This window comes from Acomys russatus, chromosome 8 (genome assembly GCF_903995435.1).
Source record: "Acomys russatus chromosome 8, mAcoRus1.1, whole genome shotgun sequence".
NCBI lineage: Eukaryota > Metazoa > Chordata > Mammalia > Rodentia > Muridae > Acomys > Acomys russatus.
The window spans coordinates 29,462,770-29,487,146 of record NC_067144.1 but is presented as its reverse complement, the minus strand read 5'-3'; the positions used below and the strand labels follow the sequence as shown (position 1 = coordinate 29,487,146).

General features: G+C 42.5%; 1 protein-coding gene across 1 annotated transcript in view; it reads left to right on the top strand.

The window, feature by feature from the left end:
• The window catches only part of Cd96 (CD96 molecule), a 76,501-nt gene that overhangs the window by 16,141 nt on the left and 35,983 nt on the right, over positions 1–24,377 (top strand). The window contains 3 exon segments of the mRNA XM_051150349.1: positions 6,748–6,955; positions 10,428–10,483; positions 23,957–24,047. Coding sequence (XP_051006306.1) covers positions 6,748–6,955; positions 10,428–10,483; positions 23,957–24,047 — 355 coding nt within the window.

Below are 24,377 nucleotides of genomic sequence, written 5' to 3'. Positions count from 1 at the left end.
TTCTCCAGGGATGTGGCCCTAATAGGTTGCCCATATTCTAAAGGACAGCCCTACACCCATTCATATATAGGCAGCACTAGACTTAGTGAGTGGAAGAGGAGGGGGAGGAGGAAGAGGAGGAGGAGGAGGAAAAGGAGGCCGCAGAAGGGGAAAAAGCAGAAGCAGAAGAAGCAGAGGAAGAAGAGGAAGAGGAGGAGGAGAAGAAGGGAAAGGAGGAAGAAAAAAGAGGAAGAGGGGGGAATGGACAGGAGAGGAGATGAGGGATCTGAGGGGAGGGAGGGGGAGGGGGAGGGGTAGATATGATCAAAATACACAGTGTATACATGTATGAAATTCTCAAAGAATAAATAAAATGTTAAAAGAGATTTAATTTTCTTCTCTTTTAAATCATAAAAGAGGGAATAAGACTTTTAACATTCAAATCGTTCAATATGCATGACAATGTCACAGAACTAAATACTGGGTTTCATCATGTTTTTCTTTACTACTTAAGCTGTCTTGTAATCAGGGAAGAAGCCATGGTTTCAAATACACATATAAAACCTTACAATTTAGAAAACAACACCATAGTCCCTTACCTGACCATCACTGTCTTTTTATCAAAATAAAAAGTACCTGACAGCCTGGTGTGGTGGTGCATGCCTTTAGTCTCAGCACTTGGAAGGAAGAGGCAGGATGATCTATATAAGTTCAAGACCAGCCTGGTCCATACAGAGAAATGCTGTCTCGAAAAAAAAAAAAAGTACCTGCCAAACTACAAAGGGTTAGTAACTAATGATGGTTAGAAATGTACAGATCCAGTGCTGCTGCTGCTGCTGCTGATGATGATGATGAAGGATGTGAGGAGTGTTGTCAGCCACCTGCTCTGACAGCCCTGGCAAGGTGGAGAGTGCATGGAGAAAGCGTGAAGATATGAAGCAGATTGAAGACAAGAGAAGTAAGGGATCAATACAACCAGCAAAGGGCTGTGAAGGAGCTCAGAGCACACAGCCCCTGCTGCATGCTGCACTCAATGCAGCCAGGCCTAACTCAGAGCTGGCTCCAGGCAGCTGAAGCCACAAACCCCATTTTGTTTATCTACTTGCTTTGGGTGTGGCCTTTTCATTTGGTTTTTTGGTTGGTGGGTTGGTCGTTGTTTTGCCAGTGTTGGCAGCGGCAGTCACCACAAGTCCTTTCAACAGCTTATTCATTCGGGAAGAGATTTCATAGCCCAAGTCCCTCCAACTGGGCACCACTGCTTAACACTGGGGCAATGGGAATAAGTTTTGGAAGCACAGAAGCAAAACTATATAAGCCATAGCAATAATTCTCATATTTCCCACTGATTTGGATGCACTGTAAATTATACTAAGCTACTTGTGTGTATGTTTTCAGGCTGACCACGTAGTTCTGGAGAACCAATTGGTGTGCTTCAATCTGCTCAGTGCACTCTGTGTTCTAGGCACTGCAAAGCCTGTTCAAGCCTATCTTACACCCCTTATCGCAGTCTGCAAAAAATTAACATTAACTTGCATGGGCATGAGCCACACAGAATAAGAAGGTACTCAAACCAGAGCACTTTAAATCCAGGGTACTCAGAATCATAAGTATATGACAATTATAAATCAAAAACAATCATAAAATCACTGAGTGTGTTGGGTACAAGTAGGGTGTGAAATTATACTAGGGACCACCTACTGAAAGTGGGAACTATATATCTAATTAAATGTGCACTGCCCATCAAAGCATATGGGTTCATCAAGATGTAAAACCAGGAAGTCTTTGAAGTATTTACTAACATTTTTAAAGATAGACTTTTTTTTCTCTCTCTCTGAAGACAGAGAGGGGGGCGGGGGAGTAGAAATAAAGGCGCTCTGTGTGTGACTCCCTGCCAGTTGTCCTGCAGAGCAGGTCAACTGAGATCACTTATACCAAATAGGAGTTGAAATATGCTCCATGTAGTCCATCACCACAATTGGGTCAGTATAACACAAGGCCCTTTCAATCAGCATCCTGCCCTGACCTTACAGCCTACAACCTGAATAACGGTTTCTGGCTTTCTGGAATTTGTTGTACATTTCTCACCCCATTTAGTGATTGAGATTTGTTCTGTCTATGTAGCCCTGAGGCCTGATGTTCCTTGGTACTAAGCACCATGCTTTTAAAGTGCTCTGCTTTGAGTACCTTCTTATTCTGTGTGGCTCATGCCCATGCAAGCTAATGTTAATTTTTTGCAGACTGCGATAAGGGGTATCAGATAAGCTAGAACAAGTTTGCAGTGACTAGAACACAGAGTGCACTGAACAGATTGAAGCACACCAATTGTTTCTCTAGTATCAAATGGTCAGCCTGAAAACATGCATGCAAGTAGCATTCTGCAGACTGGGCAGGTTGTTCATACATATTTTGAAATATATACAATATAATATTTATATATACATATATGTACATCTATGTGTGTAACAATAATAAAATAGAGACCATGAATTTGAAAAAAAAAATCAGGAGAAGTATTTGGGAGGGTTTGGAGAGGGGAAGGGAAAGGGAAAGTTATGTAATTATATTATAATCTCAAAAAAAGAAATAATAGTTTAAAAGAAGAATCTGTAATAATGAGAGCTTAGCATTTCAGTTGCAGACATAGCATAATTATAGAATTACAGAATCGTCCCCTCTCCTAGCTCTCCCGTCTCTAGGTATTGGATGGTTTATCTGAGCTAGATTTGCTTCCCAACGTGCTTTGTGATGGCACCAGCCACACACAGGTTTTGGCCACAGGGGACTCTACAATCCCTCAGGGTTTCCTTGTGTTATGACCTTCAGGGCACTTTGTAGCTGAATTCCATCTTTATAAAAGCTAAGTTACCCTCTCCCTCTTTACCTGCAAAATGCCAAGGGAAGACAAATAAAAGAAAACAACTGTTCAATACATTGGTATAGATAGATAGATAGACAGACAGATAGACAGATCATTTTATCAATGAAAGTATTACAGCAAGCCATACCCTCATATCTAATAAAAAGCGAAGGCAGTTTTTCCCAACCCCCATCCTGTGTCTACCCTCTTCCTCTAACCATGTAGCAGATGGGAGTAGCCCAAATAGAAAACCACATGGTGAACGAGCAAGAACACTTTAAAATAACTTTTACTAAATTTGTTCTTTAACAATTTCAAACATGTATGTATATATGTAATTCATTATAATTACGCTTACTCACCGGACTCAGTGGCACACGCCTGTAAGCCCAGCATTCAGGGAGGCAGAGGCAGGTGAGTCTCTGTAAGCTTGAGGTCAGCCTGGTCTACTAAGCAAGTCCAGGACAGCAAAGACTGCAAAGAGAAACCCTGTCTCAAAAAAAAAAAAAAAACAAAAACAAAAACAAAAACAAAAACAAAAGAAACAAAAAACAAAAAACAAATACTACTACAACAACAACAACAACTACTACTACTACTGCTGCTGCTACTGCTGCTACTACTACTACTACTACTACTACTACTAATAATAATAATAATAGTAATAATAATAATAATAATAACAACTTCCCTCACCCACTTGACCCTTCTTATCTCTCTCTCACCCCTGTTAACTCTCTCCTTCTGCAAGATCTGTTCCCACAATCAAGTCTTTTTTTTTTTTTTTTTTTTTAAGTTTGTGACCCACTAACTTGAACCAGCACCATCTGTGTGGCTTTTGGTTGGCTCATCAGTGTCACTAGAGACAACTACTGCCCTTCCATCAGAGTCCCTCAGTAGTTAGTAGCTCAGTGGGGAGAGCTTAGGGCCCCATGAGCCTCTTTCTGATCAGTGATTGACTCTTGTCAGGACAAGGACAATTTTTCTTTTCTTTTTGAGATTATAATTATGTAATTTGTTTTTTTCTCTTCCCTCCCCCCAAACCCTCCCATATACTCCTCATTTCTCATTTTCAAACTCATGGCCTCTTTCCTCATAGATTGCTTTTTGTTTTTGAACCTAGCTTTTAATGGCTGAGCCATCTCTCCGGTCTTCTTTTTGCATTAATTGTTGTTATCTGTATATATGTATGTTTTCAGGGCTAGCCATCCGGTGCTGGAAAACCAGTTAGTGTGCTCTTCCTGGGAGAAGACTATCTCACTGTCAGGATTCCTTAGTTTCCCATGATCCTTTGTGTAGGTCTGAGGCATTGTGCTCTTCCCAGTCTACTTTGTCATGTGTGTTGTCCTTGTTCTGCTTGTGTGTAGGCAATCATTTGTCCTTATACCCTCAGATAAGTGTGGTCCTCGCCCCTCATGAAGGAAAATTCTCTTTGCAAACAGACAGAGACCCACAGAAAACCACTGCCAATCAAAATGCACAGTCGTGGAGAGCCATCCTAATATCTTCTACATCCACAAACCACCCCACAACCTAAGTCTTTGGGGCACACTGCAGAAAAAGGGGCAGAAAGATTGTAGGAGCCAGAGATCCAGAGGGAGTGCTGCGAGATTGTAGTGTTAGAAGCTGCGCCCATTAAAGTGTCTCCAAGAACATTTTGAACTACAAAACCGTTATAAAACCAGCCCATGCACATGACACTGTAAGTGGTACATTCTGCTGACGGCCCTGCAGGGGGAGCCAGCTTCCTTAACTACTGCCTTCAGACCTGAGCCGCTGAGGGAAATGTCTTCTACTGGGTCTGCTGCTGCTCAGGGCTCTCCTGAGCCCCTGTCTTGGGAATACATTCCCCCTTTGCTTTTCTTCAAAGGGAAGATTGAAGTGCTTTACGCCGCCGGGGAGGTGCATACCTTGTATCAGGGGTAAGATTTACGCAGGCTGCGGCTCTGTGGGAATCCCTAGTGTTCCATTTGTATGCGACACTGACAGCGCGCTCAGCCAGATTCAGCCAAAGGATTGTGGTTTACATAAGAACTGCTATTTAGTAGACTCTGGAAATTTCTATGTAATTACTCTAATAAATCAGCCTGTGGCGAATTCACTCACCAACCTAGAATCTAACTCTTTAAACTAGAGATTCCAAGTCACAGATAGTTGCTTTCGATACTTTCTATCTCTTCCCGTGGCCAATGCATTCCTCTTCACTTTTCTCCCCCCTTCGTTCCTCCCATTTCTCCTGTGCGTGATAATTCATCTGGAAAGTTTAGCACTACACCAACCATTCTCAGCCCTGGCTCCCCTGAGGAACGTAAAAAAAAAAAAAAAAAAACCTGTTCTTCAACTCCAGGTTAAGCCTGGCCTCAGACACATTGAATGTGGGTCTCTAGAGAACTCTGTACCACGGACAGTCTCTCCAAGCCGCTGACCAAGAAGATGAAGTCAGACTCCCACAGATAGGTGATGTAACCGGCACACTGGTTTGTGCTCCTCAAGAGTCCTGTCTTCCCTTGGAAGCTGGTCAACACTATCCTGACACTGACAGTCATTGTGACCGAAAGGTTGGCCTTGGACATCCTGAGGAGGGGTAGAATGATTGGGATTTTTCCTCATGAGCCCAAGATGGGACATGGAATAGAGGAGTTGTGTTCTCTCAGTAAACGCCAATGAACAAAAATCACATTAACCTTTAAGGCCTACTTCTTATGAGTTCTCTCTGAGCCTCAAGTAGTATAAAAGCAGCATGTAAGGGCTGGAACAGTGGTTCTCAAACTTCCTGATGCTGCCACCCTTTAATACAGTTCCTCATGTTGTGGTGACTCCCACCGCCCCGACCATAAAATTATTTTTATTGCTAGTTCATAACTGTAATTTGGCTCTTGTTATGAATCATAATGATCTTCTGGTATTTCTGATATTTCTGGTGGTCTGAGGTCAGATGGGTCGCCACCTACAGGTTGAAAACCACTGGGCTGTGACCCTGACTGCAATGAAGAACTGCCACAAGGAGGACTAGGGGGACAAAATTTGAGGGGGCCACTCCCTCACAGGTGCCTTCCCTTCATGTACAAGACTGAAAGTGCTGCTCGCCTAAGTCCTTTGCTCCGTTGCTTCCACTTCATCCTACAGCTGATTCTGAATGGGGCTAAGTCAGGCCTTTTCTAGGGGAATTCTGGGAAGAGAAGCTATGTGGAACTATGAAGTTGATGAAAAAAATCTAATTATCAAAACCCCAACAATGTCCCCAGCACATCTTTTTTTATTTTTAATTATTCTTCTCTCACACATGACAATCTGTGGCAGTTTCCCCTCCCTCCATTCACCCACTTCCCCACTTTCACATCCCTTCTCCCCAAGATCAAAAGAGGGGGGTGGTGGTGGGCAAATCCCCAGAGTATCTTATCAGTGAGATCTCAGAGCTTCCTAAATGAACACTGGAGTGTGCTCCTAGCACTCTCTCCTGCTCTGCAAGCCAGGCTGTGAGAGGCAAGGTCTGTTCAGAACAACATGTTTCTATTCGTGTTAGGGGAGGATAAGAGTGAGTTTTAATAGTGTTAGAGTAACAATACTTTCTCTAGTAATATCCTCGGTCTCTCCCCGTTTGAATTCCTCAGGTTTCCTGTTTGATGAGTGTTTAAATAACGCTTGCCAGACTCCAGAGGTGGCTTGGTGCTTAAAGTCCTTGTTGCTTTTGCAGAGGAGCTGAGTTCAGCTTCCAGCACCCACACTGGGTATCTCACTCCAGCTGTTGTTCCAGTGGATTGATGCCTTCTGGCTTCTGTAGGCATCTGTACTCACATGCACCTACACACAGACATTCATGTCCGTAATTTAAAACAAATAGCGTTTATGAACCAGTTGAGGCACCTTGGCACATTGTGTGCTCTGTAACTAATTATTGTTTCTCTCACCAGGAGAAAGATGGCGTCCAAGAAGTTCTCTTCACCGACGATCACCACATCAGCCATTCCATGTCATTTAAAGGCAGAGTCTGCCTGGGTACAGACTATGGACTCCATCTCTCCCCAGTCCAAGTCCAAGATGATGGCAGGACATTCTTCTGCCACCTGACAGTCAGTCCTCTCAAAGTCAGGAAGACCTCCACCACAGTCAAGGTGTTTGGTAAGGAATTTTTCCTGCGGTCTCTTTGGCATCGTAGTGTCATTCTCATTGGGGGCTGGGGACAAAGGTGGAAGGCTAAAGAATAATTATTCAGCTAATAGAATAAGGCCAAAAGAAAGCCACATATAGGTCAGCTGCCTCGTGGCCTCTACCTTGTTTTCAGGCGTGATGTTTCCTAAGGGCACTGGAAATCTTTAATTATAACCGCCAAAGTCTAATTGCTTGGCTGTCTAATTATCTGAGTTATTTTCTGGTGCAAAGCACAATAAGGCCACTATGAGAAAAAGAAGCTGATAAATACAGCTAGAGAAATCACAGGAGGCCCCACTGCCAGCCAGCCAGGGCCTACCAGGGTGAGAGGCCACCAGGGCGTTCTGACAGTGGAGCCTGCAGGTATGGCTCTCTGACCTGATCCTTGTGGCACGGAGCTGTGAAATCCACCACAAACTCATTCAGAATGTAGAGACCCCCACGCGGTACAATTTGAAGAGAAAAAAAATGTGAGCATTCTATTTTGTTCCCTGGTGGAAGGAAATATTACTAAGTGGAAGCTCTTGGATTTGGCTAGATTTTCATTTCTGTGTGACCATGACCTGCAGTTTCTTAAGTCATCCAGAAGGAGGGCAAAGAGAAAAGTGGCCATGTGGATGGTCAGCCAATTGGTTTTGAAAATGAGGTAAATTAAGAGAAACTAAATCTTATAATCTCCAAAGCTACTAGAGTTCTCCTCAGCTTTCTGAATGACAGAGTAGGCAAAATAAAATAACATAAAAAATACTTTTTTGTTGTTTTTATTCAGAATCTTGCTTCATTGCATTAGAGGTCAAAGGATGTGCTCCGTGGAAGAAAAGACAAAGTAATTTATAATGAGGGAAATAACTGAGGCAAGATGTGTTTAGGGTGGGGTTTCATGTACAGTACTTTTCCTTGTCCCTCGCTGTCTTGCCCGGTCCCCCCCCCCTTTTCCCTCTCTCCCCCTTACTTTCCTTCTATGCCTACCTTTCTCCTGTGTCTCCTCAGGGGACGACTGGATTGAAACTATCATCCATCACCATTAGCCCCCTAGGAAGCCTAGACAGTGTCCCATGAAGACTTGAGATCATGTCGCTCGTTGCTTTTGGATTAATAGCACCATTTGTTCATGTCCAGGGTGTGACTGTCTTAGCACAAATGCAGGACTGACTCATGTGGCCTTACTATTGGCAAGCCAATGAAGGCAGACATCCAGGATGTGCAAAGAAATATGCATTTTAAGGCAGGCGAGATCCTAGTGCCACAGCATGACCTAATTGCCTTGACAACATGTAAACCATGGCTGCAGGCCTTTCTCCCCCTCAGACTTTTTCATGTTTGTCTGGAAGGCATGTATATTATGTCCCTCATTTAGCATTTCTCTTGCTCCTATATCTCTCTGGACATTTTTCTCTCTTCTTTAAACTTCTTTTGGAACGTGCTCAGAAATAGGGAAGTCTGCTTGCTTATGTTGCAATTAAGTTTCTACTGCTTAATGCAATTCCTTAGCAGATATACTGAGTTTATAGACAGGCTACCAGCTGCAAAATAGGTTTGTGCAAGATATTGCGGCACAATCTCTGATGTGTATATTTATTTAGTTTGTAGATCCAGGCAACTGATTTTGGAGGAGTGTAAGTTTGAACCCAGAGTGAAGTCCTGTCAAATAAGTAAATGAATACAGAAAGAAAACAAAATAGAACCTGCTTTTCACTTATTAGTGTTTTCCTACCTCAAATAGGGCAAAAACAAAATAGGAAAACATTTAAGTAAGTACTGAATGTGTCACCAATCCATCCACCATGCACTATATATACAACCACTTAATTCTTCTGCCAAGCCATCGGTGCTTGATTTTTATGGTCTGCAGGGTTAGGGACCAGAGAGTCCACCCGCAACTTGCTACCTAGGCTTTGCTTGCTCTCACCCATTCAGAACTTGAAATTTTGGCTGTTTTTGAGCTCACAGACTTTCACATGACTACCCCTGTGACTCCTAAGTTATTTCAGGGCCTTCATTCTCTTGTGTTTGTTTCTTATAAGAACTCAGGGGATTTTTGTTTTGTTTCGTTTTGGTTTTTGGTTTGTTGTTGTTGTTGTTGGTTTTTTTTGTTTGGTTGGTTTTGGGTTTGGGTTTTTTTGTTTTGTTTTGTTTTTTTGTTTTTTGTTTTTTTGTTTTTCAAAACAGGAGTTTCTCTGTGTAGCCTTGGCTGTCCTGGACTCCTCCATAGACCAGGCTGGCCTTAAACTCACAGCTATCCACCTGCCTCTGCCTCCCAAGTGCTTGGATTAAAGGCGTGCACCACCACCACCCAGCTAGAGATCAGACTTGCTGAGAGCTCTGAACTCTGGCACCAGATGCATGTCAGAGGCCTGTGAGATGGTGCAATGGAAAAAACGCACTTGCAAATTTACCCAGTGACCTGAGTTTTGTTCCCAGAGTGCAAGGTGGGAAGAGAGATTCAAACTCCCAAATGTTGTCCTCTGATCTTTCTTTATAGGCACATTATGGCCCTTGTGACCCCGTGCGCATGCATGCATGCCCATGAATTGATATCAAACGGATCCTATTAAAATAAAAAAGCACACACATGCGATGTGTCAAACGAAGTGCAATGATGTCTAGATATTTACCCGCTGACTTCCCATCTGATTTCTCATCTCCTTCCACTTTTCCCTCACATTCTCAGTGAGTCGTGAGGCAGGAGGCCATGAGTATGCCGAGCAGCAGCCTTCAGTGAATAGAAATCAATGCTAACCAGACCCCCAAACCACTTGGGAAAGAGAATCCCAAGTCTTTCTACTGCTTCATAGACAGTTCTGTGTGTTGCTGTGCTGAGAACGTACCTGAAGTCGCTTTGCTCCCCCAGTGTCCGAGGACACAGTGCTGGGAATGAGGGCTTTGAGGAACTTTCGATTTAGCATGACAACAAAGCCTCTCCTGATAGTTGTTAGTGTCAAGCAAGCCAAACACATATCAGGTGTTTCTCTGGTTCCCTTCAGGGTCCTGGAACGGATGCCTTTCCTTGGCCTTTGGATGCTTAGGATCCTCCTTGTCTCTCTCCATTCCATCCCCACAACATACACACACGTGCACGCTCACACACGTACACAAAACACACACACACACCACACAAACATACACACATGACACACACACCACACATACGCACATGACACACACACACCACACATACGCACATGACACACACACACCACACACGCACACACCACAATACACATACACACGACACACACCCACACCCACACCACACCCCTACACACATCACACACACATACCCACACATACTACACACACACACACACGACACACACATACACACCACATCCCTACACACACTACACACATACACACACAAACCACACACACACACATACTACAAACACTAGCAAATAGGATAGACTTCAATGCCACTAACTGTGTTTTATTTGCCTTTAAGCTAAGCCAGAAAGCCCCGTGATCATGGAAACTACCACCATGGATGTCTTAGGCGAGGTGAGTCACATCAAATCCTTTGAAAAAACATCAGCCATATTACATCCTAAGCCATGTCAAGTTGCACAGTTGCCAGGAATCTTGTCTCAAAAGACTTTTTCCTTGGCCCTTGGCCAGTTAAGTGCTGCTGTAATGGAAGGCAAGATGGCGTGATTTGGAAACAGAACAGAAATCCTTGCTTGGACTAGTGTTCTCAGAAGAGGTGAAGCTGCATCCTTAGGCCTTACTTTCCTGGGTATGAGGGATGTGTTTCAATTGTTTAAGTGTCCCTGTGATAAACACTGAGGAAAAGTGGGACAAAAAACAGTGTGAGTCCTGGATGAAGAAAGACTTCTGCTCTGCTGATGTTTAATTTGTTGTGCTCTGGGGTTCTCTTTCCTGTGGCATTGAGAAGAGATACTCACTCTCCTGCCCTCCTCCAAGATCTGCCTATCCACCCTTCACCACCACCCCCAGAAATAAGAAGAAGGGCAGAAGAGGGAACATAGAACAGGGCGCTCTGAGTTCACCCCCCTCAGAGTAGCTCTCGGCCTCCAGTCAGCGGATCTAGACACACTTCCTGGCTGGCTGGGACCTGGGACAAATTACTTTATATCTCCTTAGTCAGTTGTGACATGTCCAATAACAATATCTGCTTGTTGTGGTTTTACTAATGAAATCAATGTATGAGTAACTCTTAAGAGTGTGTGGCTTGTGGCAAAAGGTCAATAAATATTGCCGCTGCTAGCATTGTTCTTCCTGCGTATAGTTCGGTTTGGTTTCGTTTGGTTTTTAGATACACATTTTCTCTGTGTAGCTCTGGCTGTCCTGGAACTCACTTTGTAAGCTAGGCTGGCCTCGAACTGTCTCTGCCTCCCAAGGGCTTGGATTAAAGGCATGTGCCGCCATGCCCTACAACACTGTTACCTGTGTTTTCTTTGTTGTCTTGTGGTCTTGCGACTTCACCTAAGCTTCTCAAAACCTCAAGTAAAATAAATATTCTCATACATTTTATGTTATGTGGTATGAGCCAATTATGAACCAAAATTTATATTTTAGCTGTTTGTCACCTTGTGAGTATTATGATTTTTGATCCTCCTGGATATCAGCCATTTAATTCCATCACTAGATATAAACCATGACTCAAATTCTGTAAAGTTATTCTGAATGACACCAAACACGTTTTATCCAAGTATCTGCTCAGATGTAGTAGATAGGCAACCCAGTCTTCTTGTGGGTGCCATATATGGGGGTAGGGGGTACTTCTGACATGGAGTCTGGCCCCCCAACTTTGATCACATCTTCCTAGTAGAGTGGCCTTGCCAGGCCAAAGACACAGCTTTCAATACATGCATTTGTTTCTTCTTAGACCCTCTTGAAGATTCTTGGAGCCAATGTTTCTGAGAAAGATGGTCTCAGAGCAGATATAAAACAATAAAATCAGATCCAAGAATCCCAGTTGAATGTTTTGAAAGGAGTACATCGCTTCACATCCCACAAGTCATACAATTCCCTCTTCAGTGCAGATGCACACCTAGATGCTGACCAGAGAAACAAAGGGACACACATTTCTCCCTGAGAAATCAGTGACTATCCATCTGTCTCCAACCCCATGTACCCATGGCCTGTCTGGAGATGCTAGAAAACCTTGCAAAATATCATTAGTCCTTGTTCTAATTTCCTAGGATTGGTGCTGTACCTTTAATAACTCACTAACTCTTCCAAGCATTTTGCTATACGTTTGTTTTGCTGTCACCCAGGCTCCAAAATAGAGCCTCTGTTACTTTTCTAGATGAGAAATTAAAGCCTGGAAGCCCTGAACATTTGGCTGAGTAACTAACAAGGGGCTGGGCTGGAGTGCATGTAAGCATACATCCAGAAAGGATGGCGCAGTGAGAGAAAGTGGTACCTCTATTTGATATCACATATATCGAAGTACACCCAACTGTTACTAGTTATATTTCTGCACCAAGTTGTTAACCGCCATGATCCTCCATGTGCTAATCTCTGAAACTTTGGGATAATGAATATTTCATATATTCCTGGGAGTATTAAATTTATACATAGTTCCAGAGTCCCCGGCACACAGGAGACATCTCAGGTATAATTTCCCCTACTAATGTATCTGTGTCACTCCACTTCATCAATCCCTTCCTCTGTTTGTGCCTTCGTGTAATGCTGTGATCAGTTCTAGGACACAAAATGAGATAAAGAATTGAAAACACTAGGGCATATTGTAGAATCTGGTAGAACTGGGTTTGACTTCTCCATCCAATAACTTGAGAAACTAGAGCCTTACTTCCTTATCTTTCTTCTCCGTGGAAGTGAGCACTGATTCCAACCTCGGAAGGATCATAGAGTGGCCAAATGAGGCACCGTTTGCAAAGCACCTGTCACTTGGCAGCCACATAGTAGTTCCCTATCCTCTAATTCCCTAGAAAGGAACTAAACCATCATCCACGTACTGAAGGCCCAAGATTAACAGCCTATGGCAAAAAATTTTGCTGGGGTGTCAGTTTGCTACAAAGTTGTGACAGTGTAACTTTTCTATCCAACAAACAAGATGCAGAATTATTCTAACCATGATACCTCTCAAACTTGAATATACTAGTGAAAGCCATAGAAAACAGTCTACCTGTGTATATCATGATCTTGTGTGTTCCTGAGGACACCACTTCATCAGGCCTGCCACAGAGCATCGATATTTACTCCTGTAGCTGAGAGAGGTGGTCCCTCCCTGGAGTAGAGCTGCATGACTTTATCAGGCTGTCACACAGCATCTAGATTTGCTCCTGCAGCTAAGGGAGGGCATCCCTCCATGCAGCAGATTTTTGCATGAAACTAGAAAGAGCCAGGACAAACAGTCCCACAGTTCACAGCTGCTAATACAGCAAGGCAAGAGACATGCATGGAATCCCCAGAGTTTACTGAGCAGTTTGAGCTTTCAAAAGCCACAGCGTGTCCTTTATGCTTGTGGTTTTTGCTTTAACCTGGTGACCTCCATGAGCCCCGTTCTGGTATTCCATTCTTGTATTATTTTAATAAAATGTAGGAAAATAATGCCTAAATCAAATGACCACGCACAAAACACAGGAAATAGATACAACTTAAGGTTATGATATCTAGAGAGGCAGAGAAGCTACATTAACAAGATTCACAGAAAACATAACATAACATAACCTGAAAATAAAATGAATGTGGCAGTTGGTGGTCTGACTTTAGCGGAACTCTGCTGGCTTTTTGCAGAATTCAATCACTTGTGTTTATTTACTTTGAGCTGGACAAAGCTTGAACGTTTATACATTCCTCAACTTTCTTAAGTCTCATGCATGTGATTTATTCATTTATTTTTAAGATGTTTTAAAGATACTATGTGTGACAATTTCTTTTTGAGACCCACGGTGGCTCTGGCTCCAAGTATCTGGGCACATGACTTTCTGTAGCTATTATTGCCCACACCTTTGGACGTCTTATGCTTCAGGCCAGACAGATAGACACAACCCTGAAAATGGGGCTTAGCCTTGTGAGGAAACCACACAGGCGGGAAAGCTTCAACTTTTCAAAGGGGGCAGGGGGAATGAGTATTGTAGGGCTGTAAGGTAGCCTGAGTTTCCTCAAGTGTTGTGTTTAGATGTCTGATTTTTCCTCAGTCAGCTAATTGGGAAAGAAGGTCTCTTTACCATCACTGCTTGACAATTCAGGAAAAGTGACCCACTCGGGAAAGGACCTGAGAATGCACACAAGACCTTTTAAAACATGGGTTCTCAACCTTCCACATGTGATGAGCTTTTAGTACAGTATTTATGTTGTGGTGACCCCCAACCATAGAATTACTTTTGTTGCTACTTCATAACTGTAATTTTGCTAGTTTTATGAGTTGTAACTTAAACATCTGTGTTTTCCAATGGTCTTAGGTGACCCCTGTGAAAGGGTCGTTTGACATCCCCCAAAGGGGTCATGACCTATAGGTTGAGAACCACTGTTTTAAACCAATGTGTCCATTACCTTCAGGAAGGCTGATTTTAGAACACCTATTATCAGTGCAATGGAGAGACACTGCCTTCCCTTCCTATCTCCCATATTCTCTGCTCTGCTGACATTTGCTGCATTTCTCATTACTGTAACAAAATGCCTGACAGAAACAGCTCAAGGGGGGACTGTACTCCCATGTAAGAGGGGGATATGGTCATTTTCTCCAAAAACCATGGTGCAGAAATGTGAAGTGTCTGGGCACACTGTGTCCACGTTGAGAAAGATAAATGTCGGTGCTCAATTTGTCCCTCTCCCCTCTCTCTTGAGTCTCAAACAACCCAAGGTGGCCTCAAACATACTATGTAGGCAAGGGTGGGCCTAAACTCAACACCCTGCTGCCTCTACTTCAAGAACTCTGGGATTACAGATGTTAGGCCAACTCCTTTTTATTCAGTCTGGACCTTAGAGCAGATGCTGCCATTCCCGTTCAGGACATGTCTTCCCTCTTTAATGAAACCTCTTCAGAAATACCCTTATAGACACAGCCAAGGCACGTCTCCTGTGAGATCCTGAATCTCGAAAAGTTGACAGGGAGGACTCACCAACTCATCAAAGAGGGGAAGGAAGGAAAAGGCACTGGAGGAGTCATCTCAAATAATAGGCAGCCCTAGCGCAGAGGCCACAGTTGCACTCAGTATGACTATTCTTTACCTGAGTTAACATTTTAGACATAGCTTCAGCAGGGCAGAAAATTTTTGCTCCATGTGGACTATTAGAGTCTCTCTCGTTCTTTCTTTCTTTCTTTCTTTCTTTCTTTCTTTCTTTCTTTTTTAATAAAGCATCTCTCAATATGTAAAGATGAGCCTTTTAATAAAAATGGATAACAATGGATTGCCATGCAGCTTGGATTTTAGAGACACAAGGAAAATTTAAAACAACCTTCCCACATGAATGTCTGGTCTCTGGGCATGAAACAAAGTCAACTCATTTAAATTGTGCCTTTCAGACCCAAGATGATGCCCTCATTCCTTTAGTTGCCCTGGCAATCACGGCTGCTTGCTTTGTTCTTTATGAAACTTTCTTATAGTGCCACTTCTCTCCCTCTCTCCACATTTCTCTCTAGCATTTTTTCCTTTATAATTTTTGCTCCTTTATTGCTTCTTATACGGCCTCGCTTCTTTATTTTTCTCTTTCTCAATTATTCTTTAATGTGGAATTAGATTAAAAAATTTAATTTCAATGAGCAAATTACAGTATTTTTCTTCTTTGATTTTTTATTTTAATTGCTGTGTGTGGGGGGCAAGCATGTGCCATGATGGACACCTTTCAGGAGTTGACTCACCCCTCCCACAGTGAGTTCTAGGAACATCACTCAGGTCACCAGGTTTGTCCAGCAGGTGCTTTCTAAAGTCTGACCCATATTTCCAACCCTCATTCTTTTTTTATTCTCAACACTTAAGCCCAGTGAGCTAAGAAATATTTTGTTTTCTCTGTCCTAATTATAAATGAATTAGCTTTAGTGAGATTGTTGAAAAAAAAAAAAACCCACAGGACGCAGAAAGGTTATACAGATGAAATAGCCTCAGTGTAAGAATAAAACAATGGTTTGGCCAGAAGAGGAAGAGATTCAGGTAGAAGGCTCTTAGGCCTTCTACCAGTGGATCACGTGGACCACCTTGTGTGTCCTCTCTCAGATCACCAGCAGCGTGCATGCTGATCCCTCTGCCCTGAAGCAGAGTCTCTGCCCCTCTGAGGGTGAGCTGCCCAGGTAGGCACATTCCACTCAGATTTTACCCCCCACTGCAACCAAGCACTGAAAATGCTGATGCAAATATTCTGACCTGAAACAACTCACAGACGCTTGCAACAAAGTAGCCTGTATGTCTCATTAGTGACTTTTGAGGTTCTAACCGAGGGTCAGCAAACACTGGGAACCTTGTAGATAGGCATTTGGTGGCCTCACCCCTGCGAAGACTTACTCACATAATTGCTTATGTCTCCAAAGCGCCCCGTACACTACCTTGCTTCTTATTTGACTGTGAACTAACATGGCAAAAGGCAGTGTTTTCAGAATGCATGTCTATGAGCGGAGGTTAGACAGAACAGAACGGATGTGGTGCTGCGGTCTGGTCCTTTTCTGGCTGCCAGCACACCTGCTTCTCAGGCCTCACCTCCCACGTCATCTCCAAAATGGCCTTTCCCTCCTCCTCCAGTGTTCGACCCATCCCTCCCACTGTCCTCTCCTACCATTCTAGCTGGCTTTCTCTGGTTGTCCCATAAAACTAGGGCATCCACCTGCTCCAGGACATTGGCCCAGGATGATGCCAGGGGCATTGTCTTGGTGCTGCCTGGTGGGGCTATGCCCTCCCCTATACCTCATCCAACTCTTCTCTGTGTATGCCTTCATAAGGCATTGGTGCCCACAGTGACTCCCAAGCCATGACTCACCTACTTGCCACATAGGTGACAGCGTATTGTTTTGGATGGGGCCCAAGTGCCAGCAGGGACCAAGTTGGAACACTTCTTAGAAATAGGCCTTAGAAAAATAGGTTCTCTTGTTCTGGACTACTGGCTTTACTGACCTCCTACTTCTCCGAAACTATGTTTGGCAGCATCCAGTTCTAATCTTCTCTTCATCCTCTTCTGGCCTCATTGTGTCTCCTCTTCCATGGGTGTCTTTAGAGTGTGCCTAGACATGTACAAAGTGTCTTAGTTGAACAATAAGGATGGTGGATGGTTGGGAAGGGACCAGGGATTCACAGTTATGGTCTAAAGCTGGCTACACCTGTTTTCAATTTTCTGCTTTACAGGAATACTGGGATAAGTCCTAGCAAAATAGGCAACTTGCTCATTTGTTCTCTTCCCCAGATACTTACTGGTCTTCCCTTAACAAACAGATTCCTAGTAAGAGACGTATCCTGCCCAACAAGTGCACCTCATTTGAGTGCACCCAGTGTTCTCAGACACCCATTACAGCAAGTACTTTTAAGGACTCAAACATGCAGCTTTTCCAGGTTTTCCTGCCTCTGTGACTCTCTACTACTGCCTGTATTTTAGAGGCAGGAGGAACAGCCTCCACTCTGACGCTGTTCAGGATGCTCACAGGTAGGGAGGGTCTCAGAGGCGAAAGGAACACAGACATGTTGATGGGGGGAGACTCTTGCTTCCTAAGAGCTGCTGCAGTGTGCAGTCTGGAGACTGAGCAGCTGAGATATAAGTAAGAAAGTTCCCAGCATGAGTTTGACCCTAGAGAGGTCTCTCTGTGGTGAGTATTCTAAGAAATATCAACACCAAGCTTAGCTGTCTTGAGCAGAAGCATCTGGCAGGCCAGGAGGAAAAGGATATGGCTCCTCATACTGGACCTGCCCAGTTGCTTTCTGCCAGCAGCCTACTGTACATCTCCTTTCCTGGCTCAATGGCCTGCAAAGCTGACACGCAGCCAAATTTTCCCCAAGCAACTTTACAACACAGTTTTACTCATTTGTCCCATTTCAAATACAGATAAACAAACAAAATTACATTCGCCTTAAGCACCGTCCGATTTCTCCCTCCTTTCTCAGGTCAGTTTGTAAATGAGAAACATATTCATGCAGCTTGCAGCCCTCAACAGTTTGGAAATCCTCTGCCCTCCACCCTGCCACAGCAGGCAGTTATAGGCAGCAGAGGCTCTGAATCCATTTCTGATCTCTCTGATGCTTTGTGAACATACTCCTTCACACTTTGGTTGGTGAATGGCTCATGCCTGATCCCAGCAGGATGACACTTCTGGGTTTAATCCCCTCCCAATTCCAGGAGGTCTTTGTGTGTAAGAGGTGTGCCTCTGCTTGTGTGGTTTTCTGGAACACTCCAACTCAAATGCCATGTCTACCTCCTCCACCAGAAAAAAGATGTCTGGAAATGACTATGCAGAAGACCAGTAGATGGAATCCTGGAGGTGCCTTAGTTATCTTCTCTTCCATAAATGTAGCTTTTATTCACCAGTTGTTGTCCAGGAGGCTTACTTGCCTCTGTCTACTAACCTCAGCCTAGTCTTGGAAGCTTCTAGCCTCCAAACAATCTAATTTAGGCCTAGAATGTTTTTACCCTCTGAAACTTACTGCTGAATAAGCTCACCCTTTGTAGATCTTTCTTAACTCTGGCTAGCTGGTTGAATTCAGCTGTTCTGGCTCAAACTCCTCTCTAAGCTGATTGATTCAAACTGGCTTCTCTCAGTTTCTTGCGGAATAGCTCTGTTTGGCCTCAAACTAACTCTAGCAATCTGTTCTAATCTTCTGGCTTTTTCTCATTCTCTTGCTTGATCTGTCTTCACCTGTGTCTAGCTGGTTCTCTCTTCAACTTGTTTGTAAAGCTTTCCCATAAAACTGCCTCTTCTCTCTCTTTCTCTCTCTCTCTCCTCTCCTCTCCTCTCCTCTCCTCTCCTCTCCTCTCCTCTTCTCTTCTCTCTCTCTCTCTCTCTGTCTCTCTGTCTCTCTCTCTCTGTTTCTCTCTCTCTCTCTCTCTCTCTCTCTCTCTCTCTCTGTGTGTGTGTGTGTGTGTGTGTGTGTGTGTGTGTGTGTGTGTGCTGCTCTTTCTTAAGTCTCCTCTCTTCTTTCTGTATTTGTGAGAATTGGGCATCTTGCATTCTGTCAAATATTTCTCTCATTTGTCACTTTGTCTGCCTCTCAATAAGACACCACTTTCAAACATGGCAGCTTTCTTCTATCAACTAACCTTACCTACACAGTTTGGGTTAAAGGTGAATACTAAGAGCATGTCTGCATTCCAGCTAAAAGTGTATGGTGTGTCTTCATTCCAACTGAATCACACAGATCTAGAAGGTCTTTTGATGTGATCAAAGCAACCATGTTGCTGGATTAAAGTTCCTCTACCCTCTCCTGCATGAGTTGCCTAGCTTCTTGACCAAAGAACAATGTAAGACAAATTGGGGAGAATAGAAATATGGCCTCCCCCAAATGCAGAGACATCTGTGACTTCAGTATCTTCTCAATTGTAGGATCATAAACTTTCATATTTAGCTAAAATCTATTGTAGCTATGAATGTGGTCATCAGAAAGCCAATGAATTCCCAGAAAGGGAGATATTTAGTGAAAGTAAACTGAAAATAATCCAAAGAACAACATCAAATTAAGACATAGATTTTGGAATGTTTTTATTACATTATGTAACTAGAGTTGGAAAGGCTGAAATGTTCTTGGCTTGTATTCTCAATAGATAACCACCACTTATGGAAAATATATACTCACATTTATATTTAAATTGAGGAAGCAAATGCTACCAGGAGGAGACAGGAACATTTTTAAAGATAATGCCCACGGAAAGGAAAAGATTACCCTATACATAGAAGAAAAGAGAGAAAAGTCACAGTGCAAATTATATAAAAGCTAAAAACCAATCCCGGGCAGATGGGTTAAAATTCCAAATGAAAAAAAAATTTTTTTTGAAAACTTGGGAAACTCTTTTTTTATTCCCCTTTTGTTACAGCAGATTTAGGAGTGGGGAAGCAAAACCCTGGGAGTCCCAATAGACTAAGGTCAGTTCCCATCCCAGTGCATCAATTAAATAGAAGGATACTGGTGAAAGGTAAATGATATAATCAATATAGCCACATTGGGAAGAATCTCAAGTCACAGTACTGACATGATCTCTCGGTGTAATTAGAGAGAGAACTTGGTCAGAAGGTGAGGGCATAAACAACACAGCAGTTTTGGTCAGTGTCCTGGGGCTGATGACTATGCAGAGCCAGGTCTTGCAAGGGAGCCTCGAAATGTCCCATCACTGTTTTTACAAGAAAGGAATAATTTGTTTCCCATCAGATGATGATGATTGTGATAGGGTGCACCCGACCATCTTTATACGCATCCCATTGGGGGCTGCTCTGTCCTGCAAGGCTCACTGATGCTCGCTTGTTCCCTTGTCAGAAAGCTGTTCAGCCCTAAGTATTGTCTCCTTGGATCCCAGATAACTACAGGAGACAGTGAAGCAGAAGGGAAAAGTTAGATGCAGAAATACATAGAGGGACAAAATAGAGTCAGGCCAGTGATGAGTGTCTTTGTTTCTAGATTTAAAAACTTAACATTTTAAAAATCTGCTGGCAAAGTTGTCATCTCAACGCAGATGCAGTGACTAGGAATATATTCATAGATGGTCAACAGGATGTGCACCATTTCAGTCTTGCATCTGTGTGTGAAGAATTATTACTTAGCCTCTCAAAAAAGACTCACCTCTCAAAAAAGACAATAGTAGTGGAGCAAGGAAAAAGATATATTTGAGAAGCCAGCAAGCCGAAAAGGTGGCAGTGGGCTGCATACTGCAAGGCCATATTAACTTGGTGTGTTTCATGTTTGTTTGTTTTTCATCTGTAGGCAGGGGGCCAGAAGCAGAGATTTGTCTTAAGAAATAGCTGATGAGCTGCAGGCATCTGCGCAGCAGTTCATCTATCCAGCCAATATTGAAAAACCTAAGGGTTGTTAGCAGTCTATGAGTTTTGCACACAATCGTGACATCAACGTGTTCTTGTAGATCTTGTAAGTCTTAGAATCATCAGTCTTGAAGGTGAGGGAAGAATGGGAAATTTCGGCTTAGTGCTGTTTTGCACTCTTTCAGACAAATGCTCCTTGAATTATTAATCAGAGCTGCATGGAGGTGTTTTATAGTAATGGGTCTTAGAGATGTGGTTAAGTACAACATGGAAGAGGTGGCACTAGGCTCCTTTGAACTGTATGCCCAGCTACAAAAATGAGCAATCATATAAAGTCAAGGCTGTGTTCTTTTCTTCTGGCTTGTCAATCTGAGCTTGTTCTAATCGTCCACCAGAATCTTCCTGATTCAAGGACAACATACCCAACTTATATTTGTTCCTCTGGGCTAAAGAGGCCATCTCAGCAACCCAGGTTTGGATTCCTTGCCACTCTCCAAAAAACATCAACAACACTGCTTCCTCAACGATATCATTTGTTCTTGATATTCCCTGAGACATTTCACCTAAGATTGAGCTATTATGCCCGCTGGCAACTCAGTTTTAGAGATTAGAAGCATTTTAGAATAAGACCCATACTGTTGAACTAAGTATTGAAAGACAAAGTCTGAGGATAGTTCCTGCCTCCAGGTTCTTGCCTTGAGCTCCTGCCCTGGCTTTGCTCTAAGACAGATTGCTGCTTATAAGATGATTTAAATGCTTTCCTCAGTCACAGTCATAGGGGAGAGGAGTAAGAGGAAAATGGAGGGGGAGAGGAATGGGAAAATACAAAGGATGGGATAACAATTGAGATGTAGTATGAATAAATTAATAAAATATATTTTAAAAAAGGAAAGAAAGAAAATATAACTAGATGAAAAGTAAATAAATGCTTTGCTCCACAAAGTTGGGCTTTGGTCAGTGTTTTACCACAGGGGGAAAAAGAAGCAAACAAATATTTAACATCTGAACCATTTCAAGTGTCAAACTGTTCAACCATTTTGAGAGTTAGTAGAGATGGCTTCAGTGAATCAATGGTCTCAGTAGAACTGTTCCTTGACCATGGTGCTACTACACCACCACATGGAGCACTGGCCTGATGGTAGAGGAGGTGAGTCATGAGAAAGCCAGGAGCACTGCATCTAACAAACTGTAACCATTTGCTGTTGTTGTTACCATTTCATTCCCTAAGTCTCTCTATTCCACTGTGGCCCAACAGAGCATAAAAATCAAATTTTCATATCTTGTTAGATTAAATAAACTGAATTCTTTCTTTTTTCTTGTAAATAAGAGTCTATATTCTAGGGGACCTACTTTTACTTTGATGTTTTAAGAAAGAAGGAGAGAAAAATACCAGTTTTAAAAATTACTGAAGATTAAATCGAGAGCACCATGTATACCATGCAAGCACTCTACCTTTGAGCTATGATACCAGGCCCAAATTTTCCTAAAGTCTGCAACCCTGTCACATTCTCTGAAAAAAAAAAAAAAACGATAAAAGAATAGAAATACTGAGAGCTATGCTATTTGCCACCTGCTATCCGAGATACAATAATCAAACCTTTGGAAGTTTTTATTTTTATTTTCCTAATTAACTGTAATGAGCTGAGGGTCAGGAAGCTCCACATGGGGAGAAACCTATCAGAAAAACATTTCCTGATACCTCTGAGTTTGGATTCACAGCTTTATAGATTTGGCTTATCTGAAAGTAATTAGACTGCAGATTGGTACACGACCATCACATACAGTTCACTGTCCTTTATTAGTTAACTAGTATTAGATTTAACAATTGTGAGAAACATTTAGGCTCCAAGAACAAGGACTAGACATTTGTAAAATTCACATACTGGTACTAAGAAACTAGATTATTAGAAATGGGATTATAATTTTATAGAGCATCAGATAAAATAATGAGAATTAATAAACACCATTGAATATGTTCACCATGCTATGAAGTAAAAATCTTCATATTTCAAAGAATAAATGATGTTGAAAATAAGACCTAAGTAATCCTGCATCCATTTCTTTACTTTTATAACATAGCTACCTGTCTCAGGTACTTTTCTTTTGCTGTGAAGAGACACCATGACCAAGGAAATTTATAACAGAAAGTAAGGGGGGAGGTGAAGGGAGGGTTGGGAGTTCTTGTTTACACTTTCAGATGGTAAGCCATCAGGGTGGGGAGCAAAGCAGAAGGCAGTCAAGCATAATCCCGGGGCAGTAGGTGAGAGGTTAGATCTTATCCACAGGCAGCCTGGAGAACAAGATAGGCCTGGTGTGCACTTTTGAAACCTCAGTGCTCACCCACGGTGACACACCTCATCCAAGAAGGCCACACCCCCTAATCCTTCCTAAACAGTCCACCAACTGGGAATCAAACATTCAAATATATAAGCCATATAAGCCCCAAATATATAGGGGCCATTCCCATCCAAACCACTGTGCTACACATCTTTCCATGCGTTACTTATTTCAAACCAAAATGTTTTACCAAGAAATCCATTGGGCCGAAAGACCATTGATGGCTTCTAATTCCTTGAATCACATGGCATCTTGATTTTTCCTATTTGCTACCTATAAACAGGACACATGCACTATCTACCCTAGTGAATCAAGACCAAAGGCAAAAAAAAGATTATGAAAAAATTTAAACCCCCAAACTATATATTTACTTAAAATTGCTTATATTGCCATTATTACAGATGGTATTGCACACTATTTCAAAATGTAAGTAATGGCTCAATTGCATTTTACTTTTAATCTGGCAACATTTTTCTCTGGCCTATGTCTACTCTCTTCCTTCTACACTTTGATTTCCATTTAGTACTAACTTAATACCAATTCCATTCTTCAGAATCCGTAAACCTCATATAACATTAGAATAGCCTTATATTCCTAAATTGACCCAGGATTCTAGCTGCAAATTTGCTAAGGGCCCTAAAGGCAATAACCCCTATGTGGCCTGTGTGCAAAATTCATTCCTTGCTCATTTGTCTCATGTGAATGGAGACATAGTGAGCATGAATTTCTTCTGAATTTGCAAATAGTCCTCTTTCTGTCCGTTGTAGGGAGTATTTACCTGCCTCCTGAAGAATGTGTTTCCCAAGGCAAACATCACCTGGTTAATTGATGGAAGGTTTCTTCAAGGCGATGAAGAAGGTAAGGAATCAAAGACACGGGAACGGGTTTGGCAACACTAAGCATTAGGAAGCCTTGGTGCCCATACTGATCTTGGCATTTCAAAGTAATTTTTTGTTTCAAGAACAACATCTCACCTTTCAGATGCCACTTTCTTAGAAGACAACGTTTTCCACAGTAAAACCCAGTAAAGCTGATTTCTTCAGGCTACACACACTCTTTAATTTTTGTTAGTAAAGGCAAATATCCCGTATGAGGACAAAACTATTCAAATACGCACAGAGTAAGATCTCTGCCTCAGTAGCATTACCAACTGCTCTGCTATTTCTTTATTGTTTCAATATGTTATAT